General features: G+C 36.2%; 1 protein-coding gene across 10 annotated transcripts in view; it reads left to right on the top strand.

Moving 5' to 3' along the window:
* Positions 1 to 26,749, top strand: part of HERC1 (HECT and RLD domain containing E3 ubiquitin protein ligase family member 1) — a 103,110-nt gene that overhangs the window by 36,054 nt on the left and 40,307 nt on the right. For 7 of the 10 annotated variants that reach the window (XM_061999388.1, XM_061999387.1, XM_061999386.1 and 4 more), the window contains exons 18-37: positions 564 to 785; positions 1,085 to 1,258; positions 2,785 to 2,899; positions 2,995 to 3,115; positions 5,177 to 5,348; positions 8,103 to 8,409; positions 9,711 to 9,834; positions 10,086 to 10,137; positions 16,811 to 17,082; positions 17,394 to 17,609; positions 17,695 to 17,815; positions 18,739 to 18,976; positions 19,879 to 20,069; positions 21,610 to 21,765; positions 22,011 to 22,117; positions 22,352 to 22,462; positions 22,544 to 22,720; positions 23,622 to 23,861; positions 24,052 to 24,135; positions 25,223 to 25,743. In XM_061999388.1, the coding sequence (XP_061855372.1) occupies positions 564 to 785; positions 1,085 to 1,258; positions 2,785 to 2,899; positions 2,995 to 3,115; positions 5,177 to 5,348; positions 8,103 to 8,409; positions 9,711 to 9,834; positions 10,086 to 10,137; positions 16,811 to 17,082; positions 17,394 to 17,609; positions 17,695 to 17,815; positions 18,739 to 18,976; positions 19,879 to 20,069; positions 21,610 to 21,765; positions 22,011 to 22,117; positions 22,352 to 22,462; positions 22,544 to 22,720; positions 23,622 to 23,861; positions 24,052 to 24,135; positions 25,223 to 25,743 (3,721 nt within the window). The remainder of the gene's footprint in view (positions 1 to 563; positions 786 to 1,084; positions 1,259 to 2,784; positions 2,900 to 2,994; positions 3,116 to 5,176; positions 5,349 to 8,102; positions 8,410 to 9,710; positions 9,835 to 10,085; positions 10,138 to 16,810; positions 17,083 to 17,393; positions 17,610 to 17,694; positions 17,816 to 18,738; positions 18,977 to 19,878; positions 20,070 to 21,609; positions 21,766 to 22,010; positions 22,118 to 22,351; positions 22,463 to 22,543; positions 22,721 to 23,621; positions 23,862 to 24,051; positions 24,136 to 25,222; positions 25,744 to 26,749) is intronic. The other 3 variants (XM_061999391.1, XM_061999385.1, XM_061999389.1) reach the window with 2 other exon arrangements.

Raw genomic sequence — 26,749 nt, 5'->3', positions numbered from 1 at the left:
TCATCTATATACTTTCATGTCCAGGTTTTACTTTTTCTTTTCATTTTGTGGTGTAATAGCATTTAACTTTCCAAACATGTACCACCAAGCATTTCTGGTGCAGACGAAATAGAAATATAAAACCAAAGGTAAAGCAACTGAAATTTGTGATAGGAAGTGCTATACATATTTGCTGTTCATTGAGGTATTTTTCCTTAATTGATTGCTATTTCCAAATGTATCATTTGCCTATGCATGTTTATCAGAAGGCAAAGAAACATGTATTGAATAAAATAGATGCTTGGGCAGTGTTTAAAAGAGCCTTTACTTCGTTGAGTATGAACAGTTGTACCAGGAATGGTGATAGTCTTTGCTGCTGCTGAAGTTATAATGTTAATTGACCTAGTTGTCCTATCTACTGTTTCTTCAGTTTACGGGTTGTTGACTGACCAGCAAATCTGTTATTAACTGGAAAATATTAACAAAATGTAATGTTAATTTTACTAATTTTAGTAAAATTGCTTTTGTTTTTAAAAGCTGGGCAACAGTGACTAATTTGACAAGTCATTGCTAATGCTTTTTAGGTGGACCTGAATTAATTGATCCTGCTGGAGTGCCCTTACCACAGCCTGCCCAGTCTTGGGTATGGCTTGTTGATCTAGAGAGAACTGTAGCTTTGCTTATTGGACGGTGTCTTGGTGGCATGCTTCAAGGACCTCCAGTGTCCCCTGAGGAACAAGACACAGCCTATTGGCTGAAAACACCACTTTTCAGTGATGGAGTGGAAATGGATATTCCTCATTTAGGTAAGCTTTTAAATGCAAGTGATGTAATTGTCATCAACAATATTTGTGTTCAATTTTGACATTTTTAATGAGAAATTTCTGATGATGTTTGAAGCAGAGTTGGATAATGCTTCTGAGTCTTCATGGGTTTCACATAAAGTGACTGAAGAGTTACAGTTTATTCCTTATCTAATGTGAGTTTGTGATTGGATAATGAGATGTCTTGATTTATTTTTCTTAAATGTCATGGAGAGTTTTATACATGCATGTAATTCTCAAAATTTGTGGAGTTCATTACTTAGGTATTTCCTTTCTGTTAGATAAATGTATGAGCTCCTTATTAGAGGTGGCCTTGTCTGGAAATGAGGAACAGAAGCCATTTGATTACAAACTGAGACCTGAGATTACAGTGTATGTTGATTTGGCCTTGGGTTGTACGAAAGAGCCAGCAAGGAGCCTTTGGATCAGTATGCAAGACTATGCTGTTAGTAAAGGTAAGATACTGAAAATACCTTTTTTGTGTGTGTGGATGTGTGAAAAGCATATTGCATGCTTCAGCTGCATGCCTAGCAAGATCCAGTATTTTCTTTGGCAGCAACTTTTAATTCTGCAACATGATGAATTTAATTTATTTTTGTATTCCACAATCTATCTTTTCCATTTTTTGTTACTTATTTTTGACATTTATTCCAGTACTTGGCAAACATGTACTCCAATGTTCTTTTTTCCTTCAAGCTAGAAAAAGAAAGACTCATTTCCTTACTCAGTTGTTGGTGTTTTTGTTTTCCTAGTAGAGTAGAATGAAGATTGCAATTAAAAAGTTGATGGGGAGGAGATAGGGGAAAGTAACTTGAAAAATACAATAGGAATGGGGCAAAGGGGTAAGTCATCATATGTTCTTTTCAAATCTCTGGGAGACTGGCCTTACAGTATTAAGAGTTTTGTGCTTCCTACCTAAAATATCAGGTTTCCTACCTAAAGTATGTTTTACAAACTCCCCGGACTCATTTGATTATCTGGTTATCTGTTTGCAAGACCTGAGATGACTAGGTTAATTTGTATTTCATTATGGAATTGGATATTTTAGAAGTTGACATGGTTCTACTCTGTTCGCAATGCAAGCTAGATGAAAGTTGTGTGTTGACAGTTAGTGTAGCATCAAATGCAAAGTAGTGGAACTTGCTGCGGTGCAAGTATTTTACACTAAACTATATGTGGCCAGGTAAGCTTCTGTGATTTCTAAAGCTATTTGCAAGGATTCATAGACAATAATTAATTGGAAATATATTATGAAGATATTTGTAGGGAAGTAGGCAAGTAGCATTTTTTTTCCTAGTGAAAAATTATGGTGCCTTGTGGTGGTTTGCTTGGCAGTTTGATTATTTTATAGTAGAAAAATGTTGTTTTTGTAATAATTCTTTGTAAAGTGGTGGAAAATTATTTTGAAATTAAAAAGTCAGTTTCTGAAAATACTGGACAAACACTAATTTTGAGACCTGGAAACATCTTTTGTTAATATTAGCAGTGAAGCTTGTGTGTAAGCTTATGCTTGTGTTAATAGTTGGCTCTCCTGGTGGAGACAGGCCGTTTCATCATAAGTGAGTCTGTGAAATAATTCTTGCATGTGATTTCAGCCATGTGTAAAAAAGCAGAAAGTCACAAATGTGGTGTGCTTCTAAACAAACTCCATGCAAATGAGTGGCTTGGTAAAGAGAAGAATTCCAGTTTGCTACCCTTGTGGGAAGAGAGAGTGCATGCTGAGTTCAGCTCTTTGAGTCTCTGATGGCTGCTTGTGTGCATGCGCTTGGCTCAGTGATAGACTGAAGTACATTGAGCAAACCATGTTTGTCTGAAGCAGTGTTTTTATGTGTTATTGATGCTAAATTTAATTCTTAAGCATGAAAACTGTTTTTAAATCGGAAGATTTAAATAGGTGAAGATGCTTTTTATGATATAATTGAAAATAAATTTGTTTGTTGGAAACACTAGCCAGTTTTGATTAATCTTTTTCTATTTTCAGACTGGGACACTGCAACTTTAAGTAATGAATCTCTCCTAGATACTGTGTCCAGATTTGTTCTTGCAGCTCTTCTGAAACATACAAGTTTACTTAGTCAAGCTTGTGGCGAGAGCAGGCAAGTAACTTAAAATTGCTTTTGAAAGTTCAACTTTTAAAAGAAAGTTTTTATTATTATCCTTCCTCTTTTGGGTCTCTTTTATTTTTTTATAGGTACCAGCCTGGCAAAGCCTTGGCAGAAGTATACCGTTGTGTATATAAAGTTCGGAGTCGCTTGCTTGCTTGCAAGAACATGGAACTTATTCAGACAAGATCATCCTCAAGGGACAGATGGGTATGACTATGAATCTTGTTTCAGTTTTTCAGACTTTACTGTGTATTAAGAAAATATTACATGATATAGTTTCATATCTATTGCTAGTATTTTTGTTCTACCTTGTTGAAAAACTTCCAAGAGTCTTCAAATGAAAATGGACAATTAGGAGTCCATTAATCTGTACTACATGTGGTATTAAATCAGTTGAAGCAAATGACTGATTGACAAGATTTAGCTCAAGTATGGCCCAAAGCCCAATTTTACCTGTTAACGTAGCATGCTGTACTGTAGAAACCTACAGCTCAGATATAGTTTGCTTAGCTGTGTTGACCAGGCCACAGCTTAGCCTGGCTACTGTTCCTAAACTTATCTGGGCCTCTAATCTGTCCCTCTCTGCTCCAGATTCTTCCCGTTCTCTGCCTTACTCTTTTTTCCTTCCTTCCCAGACAGATTCTCCTTTTAGTGCTAAGATTACTTTAAGACTGCTTGCCCTTGTCAGTCCTGCGTGAATGTTAGCTATGATAGGACTGGGCCTGAAACTAGAATGATAACAACTGTGGAATCATTTTATTAAGCCAGGTCAGAATTGGTGATGGAAGTACTCATTTAATTACTCAGGGCTGGGAACTGTTAGGTATTACAAGGTTGTCTTTAAAGCAGGATTAGGGTTTCTCTGACAAGATTTTTAATTGCTGTTTAAAGTCTGTAAGTGGGATGTTTTTAATCAAGGAAGTTTTCATGTCTATATTATGGGACTTTTTAACTATAAAGTGATGCTTTTAAAATTGTGTAGATCTGTATTGGCTTAATTCATATTAAGGGATATGTGTCACTACCCAATCCTTTTTTCGTGGTAGTGGTCTAATACATTTGCAAGAGATTTCAGCACTTCTGAAAGCGTTGAATGTAGTGTGTGTACTCAAGGCAGTACGCATACATTAAGCTTGGTGGTTCTCTGGCTTACCAGATATACTTGGAGTAGTCATTTGGTACACATGTAATAAATGTGTTGCTCCATGTTCATGTTACAGCTGTACACAGTCAGATACTGTGTACTTTGTGTGCAGTAAGTTCCATTACTCCTGGAAATCCTCCAGCTTATTGTGCAGATGCAATACAGCAAATTGAAATGTGTGCAGTAGATTTGTGGCTTTAGAGAGATCTCAGATTTAATACTTTGAGGGGAAAAAAACAACTGGTTTGCATTTGCACAGTATTCACAGGCTTAGTGGTAGAATTATGTGAGCAATTAGGAGACACCAGAAAACGGATGACCATAATTGTTGCTATGAAGATCTTCTGTTTTTTTTGGAGAGGAAAACTGCCAGGAGAGGGCAGATGGATTATAATTCTGCTGAATGTCACTGTCCAAGATTTGTAGGGTCAATGACTTTCTAAAGAATTTGAAAAGCTCTAATGTAGATATATGTTTTATGTTTGAAGCTTGGCCTTCTTCAGATTGTCTAGAGCTGTTTCCTGCACTGGAAAAATTGACTGTTGGGTAGTATTTTGCTAGTTACATCCTCAAATTGAAGTGAAGCATCAACCCAAGCTTCTAAGACAGTTGATCTTGCGCACCTTATATGCTAATCTTTGATCTTGGGATATGCATCTGTTCAGTTTCATTGAAATAAAAAGGAGGGGGAAAAGAAGTGCAAATTCAAGACTATTAAAAATAAAAATTGGAACATGCCACTTCTAGTAACAAAATCTTTTCCAGCAAAAGAAGTTATCATATTCATGTCCTTTAAAAAAGGAAAAAAAATTATGTGATGCCAGGATGTGACTGCTAAAGACTTCGGTGCTTAAGTGTCAAAGTTTGACAACAGAGTCTAAGTATGCATTATAAGGAGACACTTTTCTGCAAATAATCTCAGTAGTAGTTATTAGATAAAACTTTTCCATTTACATGTTTAAAGCCTTGAATGTAAACAGCTGTCATGGTTAGTTATTTCACACATTATCAAAAGTATCATTTTTGATAGGGAAAAACCGTTATTAAATACTTGTGTACTCTTACGTTCATCTTTCATTTTGGTGACAATTAATTTCACTCTATATATATTTTTTTAAATCAAGATGTTAGAGAACCAAGAATCTGCTGATGTTGATACTCAAGAACATTCTTTTACTCGTACAATTGATGAAGAAGCAGAAATGGAGGAGCAGGCAGAACGTGACAGAGAAGAAGGACACCCAGAACAAGAAGATGAAGAGGAAGAAAGAGAACATGAAGTTATGACAGCTGGTAGTAAGTACTAGTTATGTGTGTCACAGAATTACAGAATCTTAAGGGTTGGAAGGGACCTTGAAAGATATCTAGTCTAACCTACTTGCCAGAGCAGGACCACCTAGAGTACGTCACACAGGAACTCGTCCAGGTGGATTTTGAATGTCTCCAGAGGAGACTCACCAACCCATCTCAGCAGCGTGTTCCAGTGCTCCATCACCCTCACAGTGAAGAAGCTTTTCCATACGTTCCTTTGGAACCTCTTATGTTCCAGCTCATACCAATTGCCACTTATCCTATCATTGTACATCACTGAGAACAGCCTTGCTCCATTCTCCCTACACCTGCCCTTTACATATTTGTAAACATTAATGAGATCACCCATCAGTCTCTTCTCCAAGCTGAAGAGCCTCAGCCTTTCATCATAAGGGAGATGCTCCATTCCCTTCATCATCTTTGTGGCCCTGTGCTGAACTCTCCCTCTCCAGCAGCTCCCTGTCCTTCATGAACTGAGGGGCCCAGAGCAGGACACAGTATTCCAGATGCAGTCTCACGAATGCAGAGTAGAGAGGGAGGAGAACTTTTCTCAACCTACTGCCCACCCCTCTGCTAATACACCTCAGGATGCCATTGGCCTTCTTGGCCACGAGGGCACATCACTGACTCATGCTCATCCTGCTGCCCACCAGGACCCCCAGGTCCCTTTCTCCTACACTACTCTCTAACAGTTCATTCCTCAGCTTGTACTGGTACGTGCAGTTATTCTCTCCCAGATGCAAGATTCTACACTTGCCCGTGTTGAATTTTATTAGATTTCTCCTGGCCCAGCTCTCCAGCCTGTCCAGGTCTCATTGAATGGCAGCACAGCCTTCTGGTATGTCAGGCACTTGCCATCAATGCAATGTGCTTTGGAAAGACAATTTATTTTTTTTCTCTGAAGCAGAGTGGAGAAATTATTTAAGATATTACAGAATCTGCATAAATGTTGTGAGAAGTTCATTTTTACAAAATGCTATAGTGCTTTTATTGGGTTTTTTGATACCAGGAAATGTGAATACCAGGCAAATAGACTGCCTTTATGGGCAATTACCAGGGCATCTGACATATAGCAACACTGCTGACACACCCTGTTTGAGAGACTCATAGATTTCATATTGTTTTTGCTAAACTCCGGTTCAGTAAATCTCTTGAGTTTTCATGACTATTTTTTAGATTGTCTTTCTATTTGTATGTGTTACTCTTGTTTGTTATGAGCTTTGAGGGGTAGTGTTATTCTGATGTTAGGAAACAAAGCTACTGTTTATAACAGTGATCTGACTGAATTGGATTTCACTGTTATCTTTGATTATGTTTTCTTGAATCTATCAAGAGCTTTGAGATTTTAGTTAAAATTTGGTATTTGTAATACAATACTTTCTCACGAGTTGTGTAAAAAAAGAAAAAATTGTTTCATTCGTCAGAAGATAGCTTGGAGAAGGTGAAATTTGCGAACTGTTGTTATACTGACTTGGGCTTGTAATTAGGCTTGGTGTGGTAGTGAACTCTTATTTTTACTATTTCAGTGAAGCAACACACTGAAGCTCAGTTGTTTTTCCTACTATTGCCCTAGCTTTCTCAGACTGAAATATGTTAGCCTGTGGAATTTGCTGTAAAATGTATGTAAGTTAAAAAAGAAAATTGGCTGACTTGAAATATTTTCCACAGACCTGTGTGATTTTCTTTTTTTTCTTTCCTTTAACAAATATGTTCATTTGCTCACTGTTAAAATGGTTATCTTTTTCCAGACTCTGTTGTCATCACCTATTTTGCTGACAGTGTTTATATTCTCAATGCCTTTTTGATATCTTATAGACCAAAATGTGTTAGACCTTTAATTTCTCTAAGGTGTATCGTCATATCCACAATGCAGTAGGCTTTCCTGAAAGTACATTGTGGAGTTGAAGTGCACATTCATGAGGTGCTTTGTGGTTCTAGAAGTGTTCATGTTTTACCTGTTTGTACATAAAATAGGCTTTTGTTGCTTGAAGTACAGTTACACTGGGCAAATAAGTAGGTAATAACTCCTTCAGTGGAGGTACTAAGGAAAGCTGATCCTGACATGCAGAGTTTAGTTGGTATCCTTGGTGCCTTGCAGCTTCCAACTGTTAACATCAATGAAGGATGTGTTTGGATTTCCTGTGCATTTCCAAAGGGAAACTGCACTTTAAAATAATTAAGTCAAAAGAGCTTTAGGTCTTTGGACAGAGAAGATGAAATCTGTCACACAGCTTCTTAAGAAGAACCTGGCATTTAAGACAACAGCAGAATTAAACAAAGTGACGTTTAAGAATTTTTATAGGATCTTCGTAATACTGACCAAAGCTAGTAAGAGCCTGAAATTGTTTCAGTATTGAGTTATAGGTATACTAGTGTCTGGAATACAAATTTGCAGAAGCATTACTTTGTATACGTCTGCTAAAAGGCGAACATGAAATAATCTCTTTCTCTTTGATGCTATCCACACAGGAGTTGGGTTGCAGTAAGATGTTGAAAGAGTGTTTAGTGTTCTGTCAAATTACATTGTCCTCTTCATTTTAAGCTTAACATTCTGTAAATACTTTAACCTGTTTGTATGACTTCTTTTATAACTTTGTATTAATGTATTCTTTTGCTGTTGAAAGAGTATTTATTGTTATTTGTAGCAGGGCAGTTTTCAGCCCACGATGTAGATTAATATTTAATTCTATATAGCCTTGTCTAGAAGTTAAGACTTTCTTTTTGTGTTGCATGTTACAGAAATATTTCAATGTTTCCTATCAGCCCGTGAAGTAGCTCGCAGTCGGGATCGAGATAGAATGAACACTGGGACAGGGACTAGACTTGATGATCCACCTCCTCAGTCTCAGCAGGAACGAAGAATCAGCACTGATCTGACAGAAGGTCAAGATGTGTATACTGCTGCATGCAACTCTGTGATCCACAGATGTGCCTTGTTGATCTTAGGAGTAAGCCCTGTTATTGAGGAGCTCCAGAAACGAAGGGAGGAAGGACAGTTACAGCAGCCTCCCTCTGCCACTCCTGAGGGGATTGGACTCATGACAAGGTGGGGTTTGCTGACTGCTTAAAATACGTTTACTCTTCTCTGCTTCCTTTAGAATTGATTAAATAACCTTAGTTTTCTTCTGAGGATTCTTAGATTTCAGCATTTTTGTTGAAAATAGTGATTTTCTAAGTTTGTCCACATTAACTAAACCTTAATAGGAGTCTAATTCTGTGTGAACCATATTTACTTTTCAAAGTTGAGCTTAGTGATAAATAGTCATGAAGTCCAGTTCATCAAGTGTACAGGTAATCTGATCTAATTGATTGCAATTTGTTTACGTGTTTGAATTTTTTATTGACGTGTTTGGATTTTCTTGAACTTTTCTGTTGTCCTATATAGTAGCATCCAAAAAAACCTGTAGGATATGTTTAAAAGAAAATGTTTCAAAGCCTATTATGAATAAAGTATCATTTCAAAAATTTCATTTACTTTTTAAAAATACTCCTAACATGCTGGCATATGTAAGTCACACTTGTTATATATAGCAGAATAGCAAACTAAAGCCAGACAGCTGATTGAGAGGTGCATAATTTAAATAGTATAAGTTCTGCATTATGTGTTTTAAGTTTCATAACCTGTGATGTTCTCAGTAACACAGTTTTATTCTAAGCTTCACCTGCTTAAACTTTTTTTCTAGAGATCTTTGTGTGTGTATCAGAATATAACACAGGAATTGTGTAGCTGATGCTACTTGTTAGCTCCAGAGTCTATTTAAGCTTCTAGTGTACAGAAACTTTGCTCTGATATTTTAAGTGAAGATATTGATGGGGAGTTCAGAGAGAGATTTTATATATATATTCAGTACACTTTTATTCTTTTTGCCTCCTTTTGGAAATCTAGTCCCTAAAGCATGACTGAGTGCCTCTGTCGTTGTCAAAGTGACTTTCATCTCCAGCATATCAAGTTCAGAATGTATTTTATGGGTGGGTTTTTAATAAGTTCAGTGGTTTCTCACCCACTTACTCCATCTCTTTTTTTTCTTATCCTCTCAGCTCAGAGTGTTTCCGTATACTGTATGTAACCAAGGCACTTGAATGATACCGTTTCAGGTAGCCATGTGTTCAGTTGACCAATAAGGGTGTTAAGAAGTAACAAAGTTTACTAATACCATTTATAAGCATAATAATTGAAACCATCAGACCACTTTTTTTCCTCTTTGGTGTGGTCTTGTGATGTTCTGTGATAGTCTGCACCCAAATAAAACTGTGCTACCTGCTAAATTTTACTGCCAGCTGTTTTGCCTAACATCAGTATTTTCTTTCTCTGTGTGTGTGTGCATGTGAATGTGTGTGCACCTGAAGCAGGAGTGAAAGTCTTACTGCAGAAAGTCGCTCAATCCATGCAAACTCAAACTACCGACTGATTAAGTCAAGAAGTGAATCTGATTTGTCTCAGCCAGAATCAGATGAAGAAGGTTATTCACTGGTAAGTGAATGAGCATTTATCAATATAATATTTAGGAAGGAAGTACATCTTAAACATTTGTTTAGTGTTATGTTTCCATATTTTAGTTTTTCTAATAATCATAATTGTTAAAATAAACCACTTGAAATCATTGTAGCTTTTTTTAACTTTCTCACTTATTATTGGTCAGGGATGCATTTTAAATACTCAAATATTGTGCACCACGTACTTTCACCTAAAGAAATGAGGCTTTTATTAATATTTTAATCTAGAGTGGAAGACGAAATGTAGATTTGGATTTGGCATCATCACACAGAAAGAGGGGTAAGTGTTGTTTATTGGTTTTATTGTGTTAGTAGTCCTTAAGTTAAAATGTTTTTTGCAGTTAAATACAGCACATAATGGCAGACAGGATGTTAAAACTGAGTATTTAAAAATACATTTAAAAGAATTATTGCTACTGTTTACTGTGCTAAATTTTGTTGCTTTATGACTTGGTTATACTATTTCCTAGATTGTCACTACTTATTCAAGTTTCTAGAATTGTGATGCTCTTTTGAAGCAAATGAGGATTTCTGTGAGTTAAAGATTTAAGAACTTTCATTCTGTTTTTACTTATCTAACTTCAGGAAGATAAAAATGGCAGAGAAGTTCAAGCAGAACATGCTATTCTTGTGCTAACAAAGAACTTTTACCGTAAAATGTGCTTGAATGTGGAGAAGTTATATTCAGAAAATACTGTTTCGATTTTTGCATCCTCTCAATACTGGTACACTCACAGAGCCAAGCAGCTGCTTCTTCCACTGCTCCAACATAAATGATTTCTAGCTTTTGTACTGATTTTGTTGCTGCTTCCTTCTGGGGAATCTCAATGAGCTTCTTCACAGAAGGTAGTGAAGGAAGCAAAGAATTTGTTTAGAGAGACCAAAAAGTCCCACTTCACTATGGGTGATGCAGAGTCTCTGCTAGAATCACAACTTATGTCTGTTTTATCTGTGAAAATCTTGGGAAGAGATTAAAAGAAATTGGATTGAGTTATGATATGCCTTAATTATAGAAGCTTTTATATTGTTAGGTAACAGGGGGGTTGTAGTTTAATAAGCACAGTACTGAGATACTGCTTTTTAAAGTCTTTTGGAATTGCAAAGCAAACTGTCAGTGGCAGCTTCCCTTATACTTCATTTTGTAAGCAATGTGGAAAGCAATTCCTTGTACAAGGATAATCAATTGAAACAACTGAGCAAGTAAAGAAATTTACCAGAGCTACTTATACTGTGACAGCAAGATATATGTTGGCATTCTCGGTATTAGAAGATCTGATAGTCTCTGTCAGCACTCTGGTCTGCACTGTGTCTGAAGCCAGCATTTTTAGTGTTGCCATTAGTCTGACACAGAACTCTGCCCTTACTTTCCTCTAGATTTTAAAAGTAATCTAGGAAATAATCTTGGGTTAGATCTGAGATGAGATATATCTTACAGGTTATGGTTCCTGAGCTGTTGGTTAGACCGAGGTTTAGTCATGGACTGCAATATGACTAATGAAGGGGAGGTTTTTGTTCACTGTTAGCTGGGCTTGAAAGTAGGAAAACTCCAAATTCTTACAGCATATTTACATTATGCTGTGCACCATCCCGGCTTTCTGGCAAAAGTGATTAGGGAGTTTCATCAGAATGAGCTATCTGCATTTGAATTTACTGCATTTGTTAGAACTGAAGGATTGGAAGAAGCCCAGTTTCCTGTTTATCAAAGTCTACCACTGTAGAAGAGATGAGCCACAGAAGATTACACCGTTCTTCCTCAAGATGTTCTGAAGCTGGATTTTTAAATATCACCGAAGTCAGATTCTCCTGAAGCAAACATTAGACTTTTTCAAGAGAAACAAGCAGTATGGGGGTTTTTTGTTAGGGAGGGTATTGAGATGTTCTTTTCATATTTGTGTTTGTACCGTGTGCTCCTATGACTTCCACATATGATCTGCTTTTGAGAGAAAGATGTGGAAGGTTTTATGTCATTCTAAATGAGGAGGAGAAGAAGGAAACATATACGCTATAGAGATGATAGATAAGATCTCTAATTTCAGTGCAGAGCATAGTCATGCATTGTAACAGAAGTATGCATGGCAAACACCTCTCAAATTGCATTAAACATAAAGTAAACCCTCTTGGGGGTTTTTGTCCCTATTTCTCAAGAGCAGCAGTAACCATCGTTGCTTTAATGATCTAGAGCTGAATTTCTCAGATTTTTGTTGGACTGCATATAGAGTTGGCAGCATTAGGTGGGAAAGTGGAAACTTACAGAAGAACCATAGGAACCACTTCTCCTTTCTTTCAGTTGAAGTTTATTTAAAAAAATCAGTTGTGTTTTCTTTTCCATATGATTTTTAGAATACTCTCTTACTACAGTGTACAGCAGACCCTTGAAATGATTTGTTTAAGTGTGTCTTCATAAACTGTGTGAAGGAAGTTTACTACAAGCAGAGCTAATTGGAAAGTGAGATTTTTTTTTTTCTGCTTCTATTGCCAATGATTTTTTTTCATGTTGGCTGTACTATTTTTTAGCCTTACAAGGGAATTTTCACTAAAAAAAATTCTTTAACATATGAGTAAGAGATTTACTAGAATTTAGCTGCAGTACTTGTTGCAGAACTGTGTTCATATGTGATGTTTGCAGCTGAAGTTTTGTGAGGTCAATTTGTCCTCAGCTATACTCTATGCAGAACATTTCATCCATGCAAAGTTATCCAAATCATGTAGTGTGTATGAGGTATTGGTGAGTGGTTCTTTTCTATCAGGAGAGAAGGTAATTCCCTCTGGAGTGCATTGGCTTAATTTAGAACTTCTGTTTCTTGAATGCAGCAACATATTATTAAAAATTATTATATTAAAATTAGTAGTTGAATCTCACAATTGGTTGCCATCTGATTTTTGTGCTATGAAAACTGTTCCTATTCATAAACTGCAATATAGAAAAACTACTAATACTGTAAGTTGTTCCTATGGTCTTGTAATTGAGTACAGAAGGAAAGCATTTGCTTCTTACTCAACATCTTAGCCACAACATCCAATCTTTAATTGCTTTCTTCATTCATTCTATCCGTTCAGAAACGTAACTGGGGTATTTCTACATTAGCCTGAGGATCCTCTGAGATTCTTGTTCCTTGCTATTAGTTACTTATGAATTAGTAAAGTTTTCCTTCCATTTCTGCAGAAGATTTTTCAATGCTTTTGCTATAATAGATGATGAGCACATTATTGTTTCCTCCTCATATCTAAGCTGTTTGGGGTTCTTTTGTTGCTTAGAGGTATCTTTTCCAATTTTACAAATCCAGAGAGTACACCTCAAAGTGTTGTACTGATCCTGTACAGGCCCTGTGGGATACTATGCACTGCATTAAGTACTTAAAAATAAAGAATGCATATTTAGCAATGCAATCATAAACGTAGTTACAGACAGATGAGTTAGAGTTCTCCAGTCTTGGGTTCACATAAATCTTAATTCAGCGAATTCTAGTGTGCTTGCGTGTACTGTAGTACTTTACGAATATAATTAGGCAACTCTGAAAAAAATAGTAACTGAAATGAAATCAAATTTAAATTGAAATAATTTTGTGTGCCTGTAATAATATGAGTTCTGCATTTGGAAATAGAAACATCGTGATTGAATAAGAGATGTAAAAATGTCTCAGTGTGTTAAAGCCCTTTTTTTTTTTTCCCCCTGAAAAATCCCTGCAGGATTTAGGAAGTATGCTACCTAGGCTATACTAATTCAAAACATCTTTTTTCTACAGATTTTGCTACTTGATATATTGTTGTATTGATTGAGATGAGACTGATCATTTAAGTCTAAGCCAGAATAATATGAGGAAGAGATTTTAGAAATATGTTACCTTCTGTTTCAAATGTCTGCTTTTGTCTTCTGATTCTTGTGTGGTGTAGTGTATTTACTCCTTTTTGGCCAGTTGAGCCCCAGAAAAAAGAAGAACTTCAAGCAAGTAACTGATGGCATGTTTATTTTTTGTCTCTATAGCTTCCCTACATATTTTATGTTTTATGAACTTTGTATTGCAGCTGTGCCACATTCATTTAGAAAACTCATTATTACCAGCTGGCTTATAAGAACACAAACTTTTTTTTTTTTACTGAAAGCTTAAAGTTTATTCTTATGCATCACTTATGTGATTGTAGAGGCTTATGGAAGCGCTAAGCTGCAATCAATTCTGTGTAATTGGTATTACACAGAATCAAGCCAAACTGTAATGTACAATCATACATTTGGTTCTTCTCTTGATATTTAACATCTTCAAGGATAAAAATTTTACTTAGTTTTAGAATTGTGTGCCCTAATTCTTAAATGTTCTTAAATTCTTAATTTTGAAGAATACTACTTTGACTTCTGACATCTTTTGTTTTTGAAACTCTATACTTATAGCTTCTCTGGTTTGCCATTTGGTCTGTATCATGTAATTGTTGGACTTTTCTCCTAATTTGAAACAATTTAAAATTGTTCTTACATTTAAACATTCTTGCATTTAGTGCTAAAATGATCAACTGAAACATAATCTTTCTTCAAATATGAAATAATTTAGGTTTTTATTAATATATGATGGGTGGTTTTTTCCTTATAAGATTATTTGACTATAAAAAATAAATTTTCTTCTGATATTCTGTTAATCCTTGAAAGGTCTCCTTTAACTTAGGACTTAAATCATGGAATTGCCTTTTGTTTCTTTATAAATCCTTTTATTTTGTGCTGTGCTTCATATTGGCATAGCATAGCTTAGGGTGGGTAAAAGATAGGAGGCTACTATCACTTTGGAATGCTTCCAGTTCGCTTGCTGTTGAAAAATGATAGGGCTTAAGAAGGCTCTTGAAATAGTTGTTGCTATGTAGGCAACATTTTGTGGACTTGATAATGGTTTAGCTACACTTCCCTGTAGGTAATCTGAAGCTTCATTTGTCCTCTTCCTTGGGCTCTGTTGACCATACCTATGCTACAAAACTCCATCAAACATGAAACTGTTTTAGCACCTTTTTATTCTGTTTTATCCTGTTTATCTTATGTTTCTCACCTGCCACCTCAGCACATGATTTAGTTTTTAATAGAGCTTTAAAACAAGTATTATAAGAATTAATATTAGAATTAAGGTAAGGTGGTATCTGTCTTTTGGTTTAAATATTGTCATCAGGTATAAATTGTGAAATCACCTATTAGAATTTCTTAAAATTCTGTCATAGTAAACATGACAAAATAAGTTGTTCTCTGCAAACCAGGTAGTATTGCTGTGTTACATAAACCAGCAGAAGTTAGGAAATTAGATTGCACTTTGAAAATTAATATTTAAACTTAATCTTTGCATTATTCAAAGTAAATTTGTGTGCATGTATTTTTGTCAAATACCAAATATGATCTAAGTACTGTGTTAGTTCTCTCTGAAGCCATTGCAATGTGTTTAGTAGTGAGTGTAAGGAATAGTGTGGATATGAATTCTATTTACAGAAAAGGAAATAAGTGAACAGCCTTGACGTTCATAAGCTCACGAATAATTTTTGGCAATTAAGTAGAGAATAGATACCTCATGTTAAAAAAAACCCCAAAATTTCAAAGTTTTATTTTGAATTTGTAAGTTGCATGAAGGTGCAGGATGTGACCTGCAGGTGCAGATTGGTTGACAGAATAATAGTGTTTTACCCTTACTTCAGGAAACGAATGGTATAGAATGGGTACTAGGAGACTTCTGTGACTTTTCCCTGAAAATTGCTATGTTTAATAATGTTTGAGGCTGATACCATGCAGACAAATTTAAGAAACTGAAGTATTAATGTAGATTTGTACGAGTACTGTTGAGTGGATTGTGATTCTTTGGAGGTTCTCTGTAGCTCATTGTCCACAGGAGATATTAATATTTTAAAATTCTATGCAGATTATTTAAGATAATTCAAACTAAAATTTCAAAATTAATTAGAACATACATTAGAACTCTGGACATTAGCAGTCAGTACAGATAGAGAGTTCTTTTGAGCAGGATCTGGCCTCTTGTAATACCTTGCATAGGCCCAAGCTATTTTACAAAAATAAAACACCAACTTTATGCTCTGTGTATTTACCTCATGTATATCAGATAACTGCTAATAAAGAGATGACTTCATTAGACATTGCACTCATTGGTGACAGAGCTAGAGTTTTATCAAAGCTCTTTTAGAAATGAGATCAAATATATGGTGATTTAAGTTATTCAATTCATTTAAGTTCCACTGCTGCATACTGGTGACTGATGTCTATTTGAAGAAGTACACTTTTTAGTCATGGTAAAGTTTAAGGTAGTGTACAACATGTCAGTATAATAGGAAATACTTAAAAATAGACTTATGAAATTGCCACATGACAAAAATGTAGATCAAATAAAAGATAATAGTAACGCACGTTTATCTCTTTGTCTGGAATCACAACAGAGTAAATGTTCTCTGTTAGTATAAAATAAAAAAAAATCTGTTTCCTTTTGCAGTCACTGATTCTAGAAATATTTAATTCACAGTAACATTGTGCTTTTCCAAACTATGAAATATATAGTGACTTGATTAAAACCAAAACCCATTCTTGATTTATGGTTAGACCTTAAAATAAACATCTAAAATGCACAATTTCTGTTGTAGCAGATCTTTTCTTTACTATTTTGTCATTTAGCTGCAAAGCGTTTTTATTCAATGTTCTAGCTTTAAGCTGAGCAGTTTGAGTGGCTTCTCTCTTTTTGTTTTCTCACTTGGCAGCGTGTTGCAATTCTGCTTGATGTAATTAAAAGTATACAGCCTTTCTGTTAGGGAAACCGCTGTAAGTTTTTTAAGTCAAATGCTTTGCTCTAAGTTGTTTAATGCATGGTATAATTAACATGAATATCCATTTTCCACCTGTATGAAAAGCAACAGTTCAGTCTTCTGCCTACTATCAAAGTATGTTACCTGGTAAACTGGAGTTTATGAGACTTCATTATGTATATCTTTAGGAGCTATACACAGTCAAGTGGAACCTTTAAATGACTCATGGGCTCGACTAAAACACAGCAGAGATTGGTTATACACTTCCTCCTACTCATTTGTTGAGTCCGATTTTGATCTCTCAAGATCCCTTGGAGTTCATACTTTGATTGAAAATGTTGTCAGCTTTGTAAGTGGAGATGTGGGGAACTCACCAGGGTTTAAGGAACCAGAAGAAAGTATGTCCACCAGTCCACAAGCGTCAATAATTGCAATGGAGCAGCAGCAGTTGAGAGCTGAGGTAACTTTCAGTTTAACTTTTCTTATTCTTCATACATTGTGCTCATTTTATTATTTTTTTTAAAGCATTGTCCAAATTCTTTCTATTAAGGACACTTTTCTTCTCTTTTTCTTTTCAAATATCTTAGCTGAAAGTGGAACTTTAAGTTCTGGTTTAGAGTCTATTTACATAAAGAATTTCCTTTTTAAAAAAAAGAATTGTTGATGAGAAAACAGTTACCTCACCTGTTCTCACCTACAGTTGAGAACAATCTAATTTCTAAGGATACTTGCTACTTACTTTACCTTGTCTTTTTCCTGTCTTATTTTTAGCTTCGTCTGGAAGCACTTCATCAGATTTTAGTGCTTCTATCAGGGATGGAGGAAAAAGGCAGTGTGCCATTAATGGGAAGTCGTCAAGTACCAGGATTTCAGTCATCTTCATTGCTTACTTCTGTTAGACTACAGTTTCTTGCTGGCTGCTTTGGCTTGGGCACAGTAGGACATGCAGGCACCAAAGGAGAGAGTGTAAGGTTGCATCACTACCAGGTATGTACTTTAATAGTTTCTACTGTTTCAGTCACTGGGTGATAAAAATGTATCAATCCTTATAGTATTTATTTGTTTGACTCAGGATGGAATCAGAGCAGCTAAGAGAAGTATTCAAATTGAAATCCAGGTGGCTGTGCACAAAATTTACCAGCAATTATCTGCTACATTAGAAAGAGCTCTGCAAGCTAATAAGCATCACATAGGTAAGTGAAAAACAGATTTGCAAAATATGTCCTCTTAATATACAATACAGCAGCTTCACATTTAACAAAGCAGACTTGAATATTGGTGACCAGGATTCAGTGAAGTATCTGTCTGATTTCTTTTCCTAGGAGAGGCTTTTTAACCTTTTATGTCTTTATTTTCTTCACGTGTCAAGCCTCTTTATTTTTAAGACTTTTATGTATTGCCAACCTTTTTATTCCACATATTCTTGCACAGTTGCCCACGTTTTTGGCTCTTCCAAGTGATTTTTAGGTTTTCCAGGGATAAATAGTTTTCTGAAGAGATGAAGTCTCCAGTCTATTTTCCTTCATTCAAGTGAACTTTCTTTAAACCCAAAACCAAAGAGTGGAGCATTCTGCCTCTTCTGAAAACCCTTCCAGTCTTCCTATACTCAGATATTCTTGTGTGCTTCTATACATGAGGGACAGCTGGAGCTCAACAGCTCTTTGTGCCTTTCTGCATATACTGGCTGAGACCTTCAGTACAGGAGAGAGTTTTATAAGTTTGTTGGTAGAACCTAAGGGGCCTCCTTACCTGAATCATTTTGTTGTTTCATTTACAATGAAAATGGAACCAAAACAAATTTCTTGCAAGTCAACTTGAAAGTAGAAAATGAACCAAGGTTCTAGCTTGAGATTTGGCCTCATAATATTTACATCACAAACTAGATTTACACGATAGTCTTCCTTGGACAACCTTCACACAGGGGTTGCATTGAATTAAAAGAGGCTACAATTGTACATGAGAAAGACCACCTGAAAGTGTCTGATAAAGAAGGCTTATACTTTACTTGGTAATTTAATTTATTCCATTTTGCTCAAAAATAATCTGCTGTTCTTCTGTCTTAGTATTGTTACTCTAAATAGGTTATTAATTATAAACAACTTTATTTTCATCTTAGAAGCACAACAGCGTCTTTTGTTGGTAACAGTCTTTGCTCTAAGTGTACACTATCAGCCTGTTGATGTCTCCTTGGCCATTTCCACTGGTCTACTAAATGTGCTATCACAGTTGTGTGGAACAGACACCATGTTAGGACAACCACTGCAATTACTGCCCAAAACTGGTATTTCTCAGCTCAGCACAGCTTTGAAAGTAGCCAGTACAAGACTACTTCAGATCCTTGCTATCACCACAGGGTAAGTATCAAAGACTCTCTTACTTTCAGAAAACTTAACAATTAGGTTTTTCAGCACCCTTTAAAAATAACTTTTCTTTCATATGAGTTTTCTTCAGGAGAATAAATGTTATTTAGAAGTATATTAGTGAAGGGGAGTGGAAGAGCAGTCACAATATTCAAAAGAAAGCTGCACATATGCCTGATATTTTTAAATTGTGCTGAGTTTGGACAAGAATAGTTAGAATTTTTATGGTCTATAAAAACTATATTCTAGTATTTCCCATTTTTCTATTTTGGCTTTGTATCTAGATCTGAAGCTTTCTTTTGCTGTGTAAAAGTCATTTGTGTAAAGGTGATCCTGATAATGTGGTACGATTTCTTCAGAGCACTACACTGTCCTTCTTTTCAGAACATAAGTAACCTGAGGTAGGCCAGGGAACAGTATCCAAAGTCCTAGTCACATTTAAATATTTAGTTTAACTTGATAAAGAAAAAAGCAGTGGAGAAACTATTTTATGTTTGGAGCAAGACTATTATTTAATATTCAGTACATGCATCTTCATTTCAGTGTTCATACAGCACATTTCATTTACCTGCCAAATCCATAGAGTAAAAAACCTCACACATACAAAAAAAACCCCAAACCTACAAAACCAAAATCCCATCTTTTGAAGTTGCAATGGGATTATGTATATTTGACTTGATTGGTTCTTTTCTCTTAGAAAGTACTGGAAATGTACTTGTTGATTCCAAAGATTAGACAGTTTTAAAGTGTCTTGAAAGTAGGGGTCAAATAAGAATAATCTGCCAGGCACAGGGTGCTATATTAGTTCCAGCTGTCACTTGCACTGAGTTAATAATTGCATCTTCATGTTGTTGTACCAAATACTCTTATTTTTACTTCTTTTTGTATGTGTATAGAACCTATGCTGACAAACTGAGCCCAAAGGTGGTCCAGTCTTTACTGGATTTACTATGCAGTCAGCTGAAGAACTTGTTATCACAAGCTGGTGTGATGCTTATGGCTTCTTTTGGAGAAGAAGGTGAGGAAGATGAAGTAGAATCAAAAAAGACAGATTCAAATGGAGATAATGAGAAGAGAGACTTCAGAGGTAATTGTCTTACATAATTTTTGTTACAATTTTGTACCAGAAGATATAATAAAAGGGTTGACCCTACCCTGTTAATGTGCAACAAAATATTTTTATGAAATATTAATGTCTTCACATAATTTACAGTCTCCTAATGAGTGTTTTGAATTTCTGTAGAAATTGTGTTTGAAGAAATTTTTAATTGTAGCTTAGTTTTAGATGTACACATGAATCTGGTTGTGCTTCAAACTATCTTTGCTTGTAAGTAATGTAACAACTGACTAATTCATTAAATAATTAATTAGAAATTAGGATTGAAAGTCTTTCTACAAACATTTTTTTAGTTAAAACTGCCTTGGAATACAACTCAGGGATGTGAGGAAGTTACTGTGTCTGCATCAAAAATTCCCATGAAAGAAAATAATACTTAAAATGGTTACATTTTATATTACAGGGACATTTATAAATAATCATGTGTGTCAGATTTACGCGACAAGGTTTTGATAGTGAGAGGTGGCTGTAGGGGTTGCTAAGAATCAGACAGAACCAGTCATGTCAGAACCAGTTTCAGCCAGCTCCAAAACAGGCCCACTACTGCCCAAAGCTGAGCTGGTCACTGATGCTGATGCTGCCTCTGTGATAATGTGTTTAAGCAAGAGTAAAGTGCCACGCAGTGACAGCATGAGAAAGGAGTGAGGAAAAATGAGAGACACAATTTGCAGATGGATAGGTCAATGAAGGAGGAGGGAGGTGAGGAAGAAGTGCAAGGAGGAGGAAGTGTTCCATAGCCTGGAGTAGAGATTCCTCTGCAGCTGGTGAGGAAGACCATGGTGGAGCAGGTTGTCTACCTGCAGCCCACAGAGGACCCCTGTGGAGCAGGTACATGTGTCTTGAAGGAACCTGCAGCCCCTGGAGAGGCCACACAGGAGCACAATTCTGGCAGGAACTGTAGCTTCTGAGGGACCCACACTGGAGGGAGTGTGTTCCTGAAGGACTGTATCCCGTGGAAAAGATCCACAGTGAAGCAGTTCTTGGAGATCTACAGACGTGGGAAGGAACCATCATGGTCCAGAAGAAGTAGAGACAAAGTGTTATGAAGTGACTGCAACCCTGCCACATTCCCAATCACCCTACTCTGCTCAGGCTGGGAAGGCAGAAGAGTTAGAAGGGAAGTCAAGGCTGAGACTCATGGGTGGCTGGCGAAAGGCATTTTGATTTTGTCCTACTGTTTTTCATTGGCATTAAATTGGTCTTCCCCAGCTTGAATCTGTTTTGCCCACTGGTGATTGGTAAGTGATCTTGCTGCCCTTGTCATGACCCATGAGTTTTTCATGTAGTTTTTTTCGTGTAGTTTTTCCCCCATCTTGCTGAGAAGTGAAGTGAAAGAGCAGCTTGGTCAACAGCTATCAGCCAGGCAAGATTAACAGCCAGCTATCAAATAATAACAAATCATTGTATTTCTATCCCAGAACAGTTTTTTTTGCCAGTAACAAGGACTGTTCATAATATTGTAACAATAAAGTTGTAAATCAAAACTTCTAATTTTACTTCTACTTCCTAGCTGCCCTCCGAAAGCAACATGCAGCAGAATTGCACTTGGGAGACTTTCTTGTTTTCCTACGTAGAGTTGTGTCTTCAAAAGCAATTCAGTCAAAAATGGCATCTCCAAAGTGGACAGAAGTACTTCTTAACATTGCTTCTCAGAAGTGTTGCTCAGGTATGATCTCTTCAAAATGTGCTCAATACCTGCTTCCATTTCTGTAGTGCAGTTTATAAAAATAGGTTCTATTAGAATGTATGTTACATAGTGAACAGCTAAAACTAACTCCAGTAGATGCACTCAAGGTGTATCTACTCAAAGTACATTGGAGAACTGTGCACTGGTGGTATGCAGCTGGTATCATAGGTGTGTGCCTGGTGAAGTATCACTTTCAGATTATTAACATATTGTTTTATCTTTAGGAGTTCCCTTGGTTGGCAATTTGAGGACTAGACTTCTTGCACTTCATGTACTAGAAGCTGTATTACCTGCTTGTGAATCTGGCGTTGAAGATGATCAAATGGCTCAGGTCTTTATATTTTGTTATAAGCTTTTCATCTGTTTCTTCAACAAGTCTCTTTAAACTTCTAAGTGTTTCATAGGTTTGTTTGGAATTGAAGTCAGGTGAGGCTCAGTGTAGATAGTTGCATATCTGAGTGCACTAAATATTCTTACACTTACACCTACAAAGCAAAGTAAGCCAGTATAATGTTATTGGTTGTCCTCATCTTGCATTTAAATGAATTATGTTCTAATACACCAGGTTATCGAACGATTATTCTCACTTCTGTCTGACTGCATGTGGGAGACTCCGATAGCTCAAGCTAAACATGCAATTCAAATTAAGGAGAAAGAAGAAGAAATGAAGCTACAGGTAATGATGCATTTACCTTTACCCTTTACCAAATGCAACTGAGTTATGTTTACCACAAATGTTTTGTCCTGTTTTTGATAGAAGCAAGGAGAGTCTGAAGATGAAGATGAGAATCTTCCCATACAGGAAGTGTCCTTTGACCCTGAGAAAGCTCAGTGCTGCATAGTGGAGAATGGGCAGATTCTAACTCATGGAAGTGGAGGTAAAGGATATGGTTTAGCATCCACTGGAGTTACATCTGGCTGTTACCAGTGGAAGGTAGGTTGCATAAAACTATATTTCTGTATTCTATTTTGGAAATAGAATGTAATTTATAAACAACAGCTACCTATGATTTTTCACTTATAACAACATTTTTGAGGAAAAGCCATTTTGGCAGTCTTAGATTTAGGGTTGGACTTGATGATCTTAAGGATCTTTTCCAACCTCAGTCATTCTGTGACTCTATGTTCTTCAATCCAAAATGAAGAGTTTGTGGCTGCTTTTGAGCACTGCCATTTGGGTGTTTCAGTACACAGATTGGAGAATGTGAATATGTGTTGGGTGTTATAGGTAGAGGTGATGCTACTTGTCCCTAAGATCCGAAGTTAGCACAAATGTGCATTGTCTTGCAAAAGTTACCTAATGAATATGTAGAGTTTGAATGTCTTATTTAGAAAAACACTAAAACAGACTGACAAGACCAGCTTTTAACTCCTTATCTAGAGGCATTGTGTTTTAGTGTGGTTTTGGTTTTTTTTTTCAATGAATATAGATACATACTTGGTTATACTCCTTATTAGTAATATCTTTGGACATAAAACTTTTGTACTTGTAAATCTCTCACTGTGAATATGAGGATTAAAGCCTTTTTATTTCTCCAGTATTATTTTTAGCACTTGTGCACGTTTTGAGTACAGAGAAAAGTAATCTTCTTTGTATATTGACGTACAGTTTTAAAAATTCCTAGTAGGTGAAGTTGAAGTGACTTGTTAATACACCAAGATGTCATTTTAGAAGTACAGCGTGAATTTAGCTTATTAACTTATTATTTTTTTATTTAGTAAAAAGATATGAGTAAAACCAATTAAAAGTATACATATTTTTAATTGCTTTTATTGTTTTAATTTAAATTGCTTCATTGTGTTAAAATGTTTGTTTGCTTTATTTTGTCTGCTAGTTCTACATTGTGAAGGAGAATCGAGGCAATGAAGGCACATGTGTTGGAGTTTCTCGCTGGCCAGTACATGACTTTAACCATCGTACTACCTCAGACATGTGGCTGTATAGAGCCTATAGTGGTAACCTTTACCACAATGGAGAACAGACTTTAACTCTGTCCAGCTTTACCCAAGGCGACTTCATTACATGTGTGTTAGATATGGAAGCAAGGACTATTTCCTTTGGAAAAAATGGAGAGGTATTTTAACACCAATTTTTTTTTTGGTGGGTTATTTTCACTTGTAATTTAGCATAGTTATTTTATATTAAGCTAAGCATGACAGTTTAAACACAGGAGAGTTTCAGTACTTACAATACATGTACAAATTTGTCACATTTCATATTTTGTTAAGATATTTTGAGAGGTTTTGTTTTGTTTTTTAAACTAGGAGCCAAAACTAGCTTTTGAAGATGTGGATGCAGCAGAATTATACCCGTGTGTTATGTTCTATAGCAGTAATCCAGGAGAAAAGGTAACTTAAATGTTCATCAGCATAGACATACTGGTTTTGACTGGAATAAAGTCAGTGTTCTTCATAACAGCCTCTATGGTGCTGTGTTTTACATTTATGACAAGAACGTTACTGATAATGGGCAGTATTTTAGCAGTTTTTGAGCAGAGTTTACAAAATATCAAGAGTTTCTTGACTTCTCTGTCCCTTCGAGTGAGTAAGTTGGGGATGGACTGGGAGGGAGTACAACCGTTCAGCTCTCTGAAGGTGATTAAAGGGGTATACTGTGTGATATAACACCATGCACAGCAATAAAACTGCAGGGAAGTTTTACCAGGGGTTACTGTTGCCCAGGGACTGGCTGGGCATTGGTCAGCTGGTGGTGAGAAATTGCCTTTGCATCATTTATTTTTCTTTGTTTTATTTTGTCTTTTTTTCCTCTTTTATTTATGAAACATTCTGTATCTCAGCCCATGAGTTTTATCACTTCTACCCTTCTGGTTCTGTTCCACATCCTACTGGGGGAAATGACTGAGTGCCCATGTGGAACTTAGCTGCCTTACTGGAGTTAGCCCTTAACAAGAGGCTATAATTTTATCCTTTCCCTTCTATTCTCCTCTGTGTCAATGTTACAGATGTTGATTGGTTTTGGTGGGTGGGAGTGGTAGCTAAGAAGTGCTAAGAATATCACTGGTTATACATTTTGGTTTATGACATACATAACGCTGTTATTTGCACACTAGACTTCTCATAAATTCCTTTATTGTGTATAGTAAGTTTAAAATGTATTTTATTATTATTTAAAATTGATTTACAATAAAATTTAATGTTCTACATGCAAAATTCTATTCCCCAGAAAACAAGGAGAATGTGGTATTAGGAGTTTGATAGTCTTATGTGAGAAACTAAATAGTTGTAATTTCAGCATCCTTGAGTTTTAGGTGACACAGGTTTTGATCAGCCTTAAGGTGAATGTCCTAGAGAACCCAAGCAAAAACAGTCAATGCTCATCATTTTTTCTATTCGGCAAGAGACTCTTGTAGTTAAAAAATGAGCTACTTCAAGTACACTGAGAACATAACTATTAAACTGTTCTTTTTTTAAACAGGTGAAAATCTGTGATATGCAGATGCGTGGTACACCAAGAGATTTGCTACCTGGTGACCCCATCTGTAGTCCTGTTGCTGCAGTGCTGGCAGAAGCCACCATCCAACTCATTCGTATCCTTCATCGCACAGACCGTTGGACATACTGCATCAATAAAAAAATGATGGAAAGACTGAATAAAATCAAAACATGTCTCAAAGAAGCAGGCCAAAAGCTGAAGAAAAGTCGCTCAATTCAAAGTCGAGAAGAGAATGAGATAAGAGAGGAGAAAGAAAATAAGGAGGAGGAGAAAAGCAAACATAGTAGGCATGGTCTGGCTGAGCTTTCAGAGCTGCAGCTGAAGATGCTCTGTGTAGAAGTGTGGCCTGTTCTGGCAGTAATTGGTGGTGTTGATGCTGGTCTCAGAGTTGGAGGTCGATGTGTACACAAGCAAACTGGGCGTCATGCCACCTTGCTTGGAGTAGTGAAGGAAGGTAGTACATCTGCCAAAGTCCAATGGGATGAAGCAGAGATTACTATCAGGTATGCTCATTTCCTACACTTTTCCCAATCTAGTGGTGTTTTATGCTTGAAAATCTTCAGAATTAACATACGTTCTACATTAGAGTCATGCTGATTTATTATTTTAAGCTTAGACTTCAAAACTTGGCTTTATAAAGAAAACACAAAAGTATTAAATTTTTATGATATCTAGTAATAAAACAACTTGTGTATCTTGGCCTCTAGATTTCAGGTTGGGATGTAACCAGTTGCAAGTTTTCCTAGATTTGCAAGGAGCATTACTTGTTTTACAGTTGGTATGGCTAAAACATCATTACTGTCTTTAATTTGCTACAGCTTCTTGGTTATGTCTGTAAAGAGCACAGACTTTTACTAGGAGATAATGCACACTTTTGTTGTAAATGGTGAACCTGATTCTGAAGAGAGATCTGATTCAGTTTATCATAACTGGGGACAGCTGTCTTTGCTTCATTGTCAGTCCTGACTTAGGGGACTGGAAATTGCTCTATGGGCCTTGAGGGGTGGTTAAAGTCAGGAGATGGGAGAATTCTCTCTTATTAAAGGTGGTTTGGACGATGATACTCAAATTAATGCTGCCTTGAAGTAGTGTTTATTCTCCGACCTGCCCAAGAGAGCTAAAGGAGCAGCAGTGTACTAGATTTAAACACTGTAGAGTTGTTCTATAGGTGATGGTGGGCTGCAAGGAGACACTACTTTTTCCACATATCTTGCATATGTGGAAAGGAGGAAGAAAACTCTGAAATGAAGCTAATGACTTCTCTGGACTCTCTGGTGCTCTCATGAGAGTTGCCTGATTTTTTGTGTGGAAAAGATTTTATTCACTAATTTCTCTAATTCCTTCTGGCCATAATTGAACTGTAATCCTTTGGAGAAATTGAGCTGTAATCATTTTCTTTGCCACAAGTTACAGTTAGCTTCTGAAACAATTGAGATTTGGTTCAGTTCCTTGAACTGTTGTGACATTATGCCTGTTCTGTTTTTAAGCAAAGACTGTTGTCACTTCAAA

The sequence above is a fragment of the Colius striatus genome, chromosome 7, assembly GCF_028858725.1.
Source record: "Colius striatus isolate bColStr4 chromosome 7, bColStr4.1.hap1, whole genome shotgun sequence".
Classification (NCBI taxonomy): domain Eukaryota; kingdom Metazoa; phylum Chordata; class Aves; order Coliiformes; family Coliidae; genus Colius; species Colius striatus.
The sequence above is the reverse complement of the archived record's forward strand: the minus strand, read 5'-3'. Positions and strand labels throughout refer to the sequence as shown.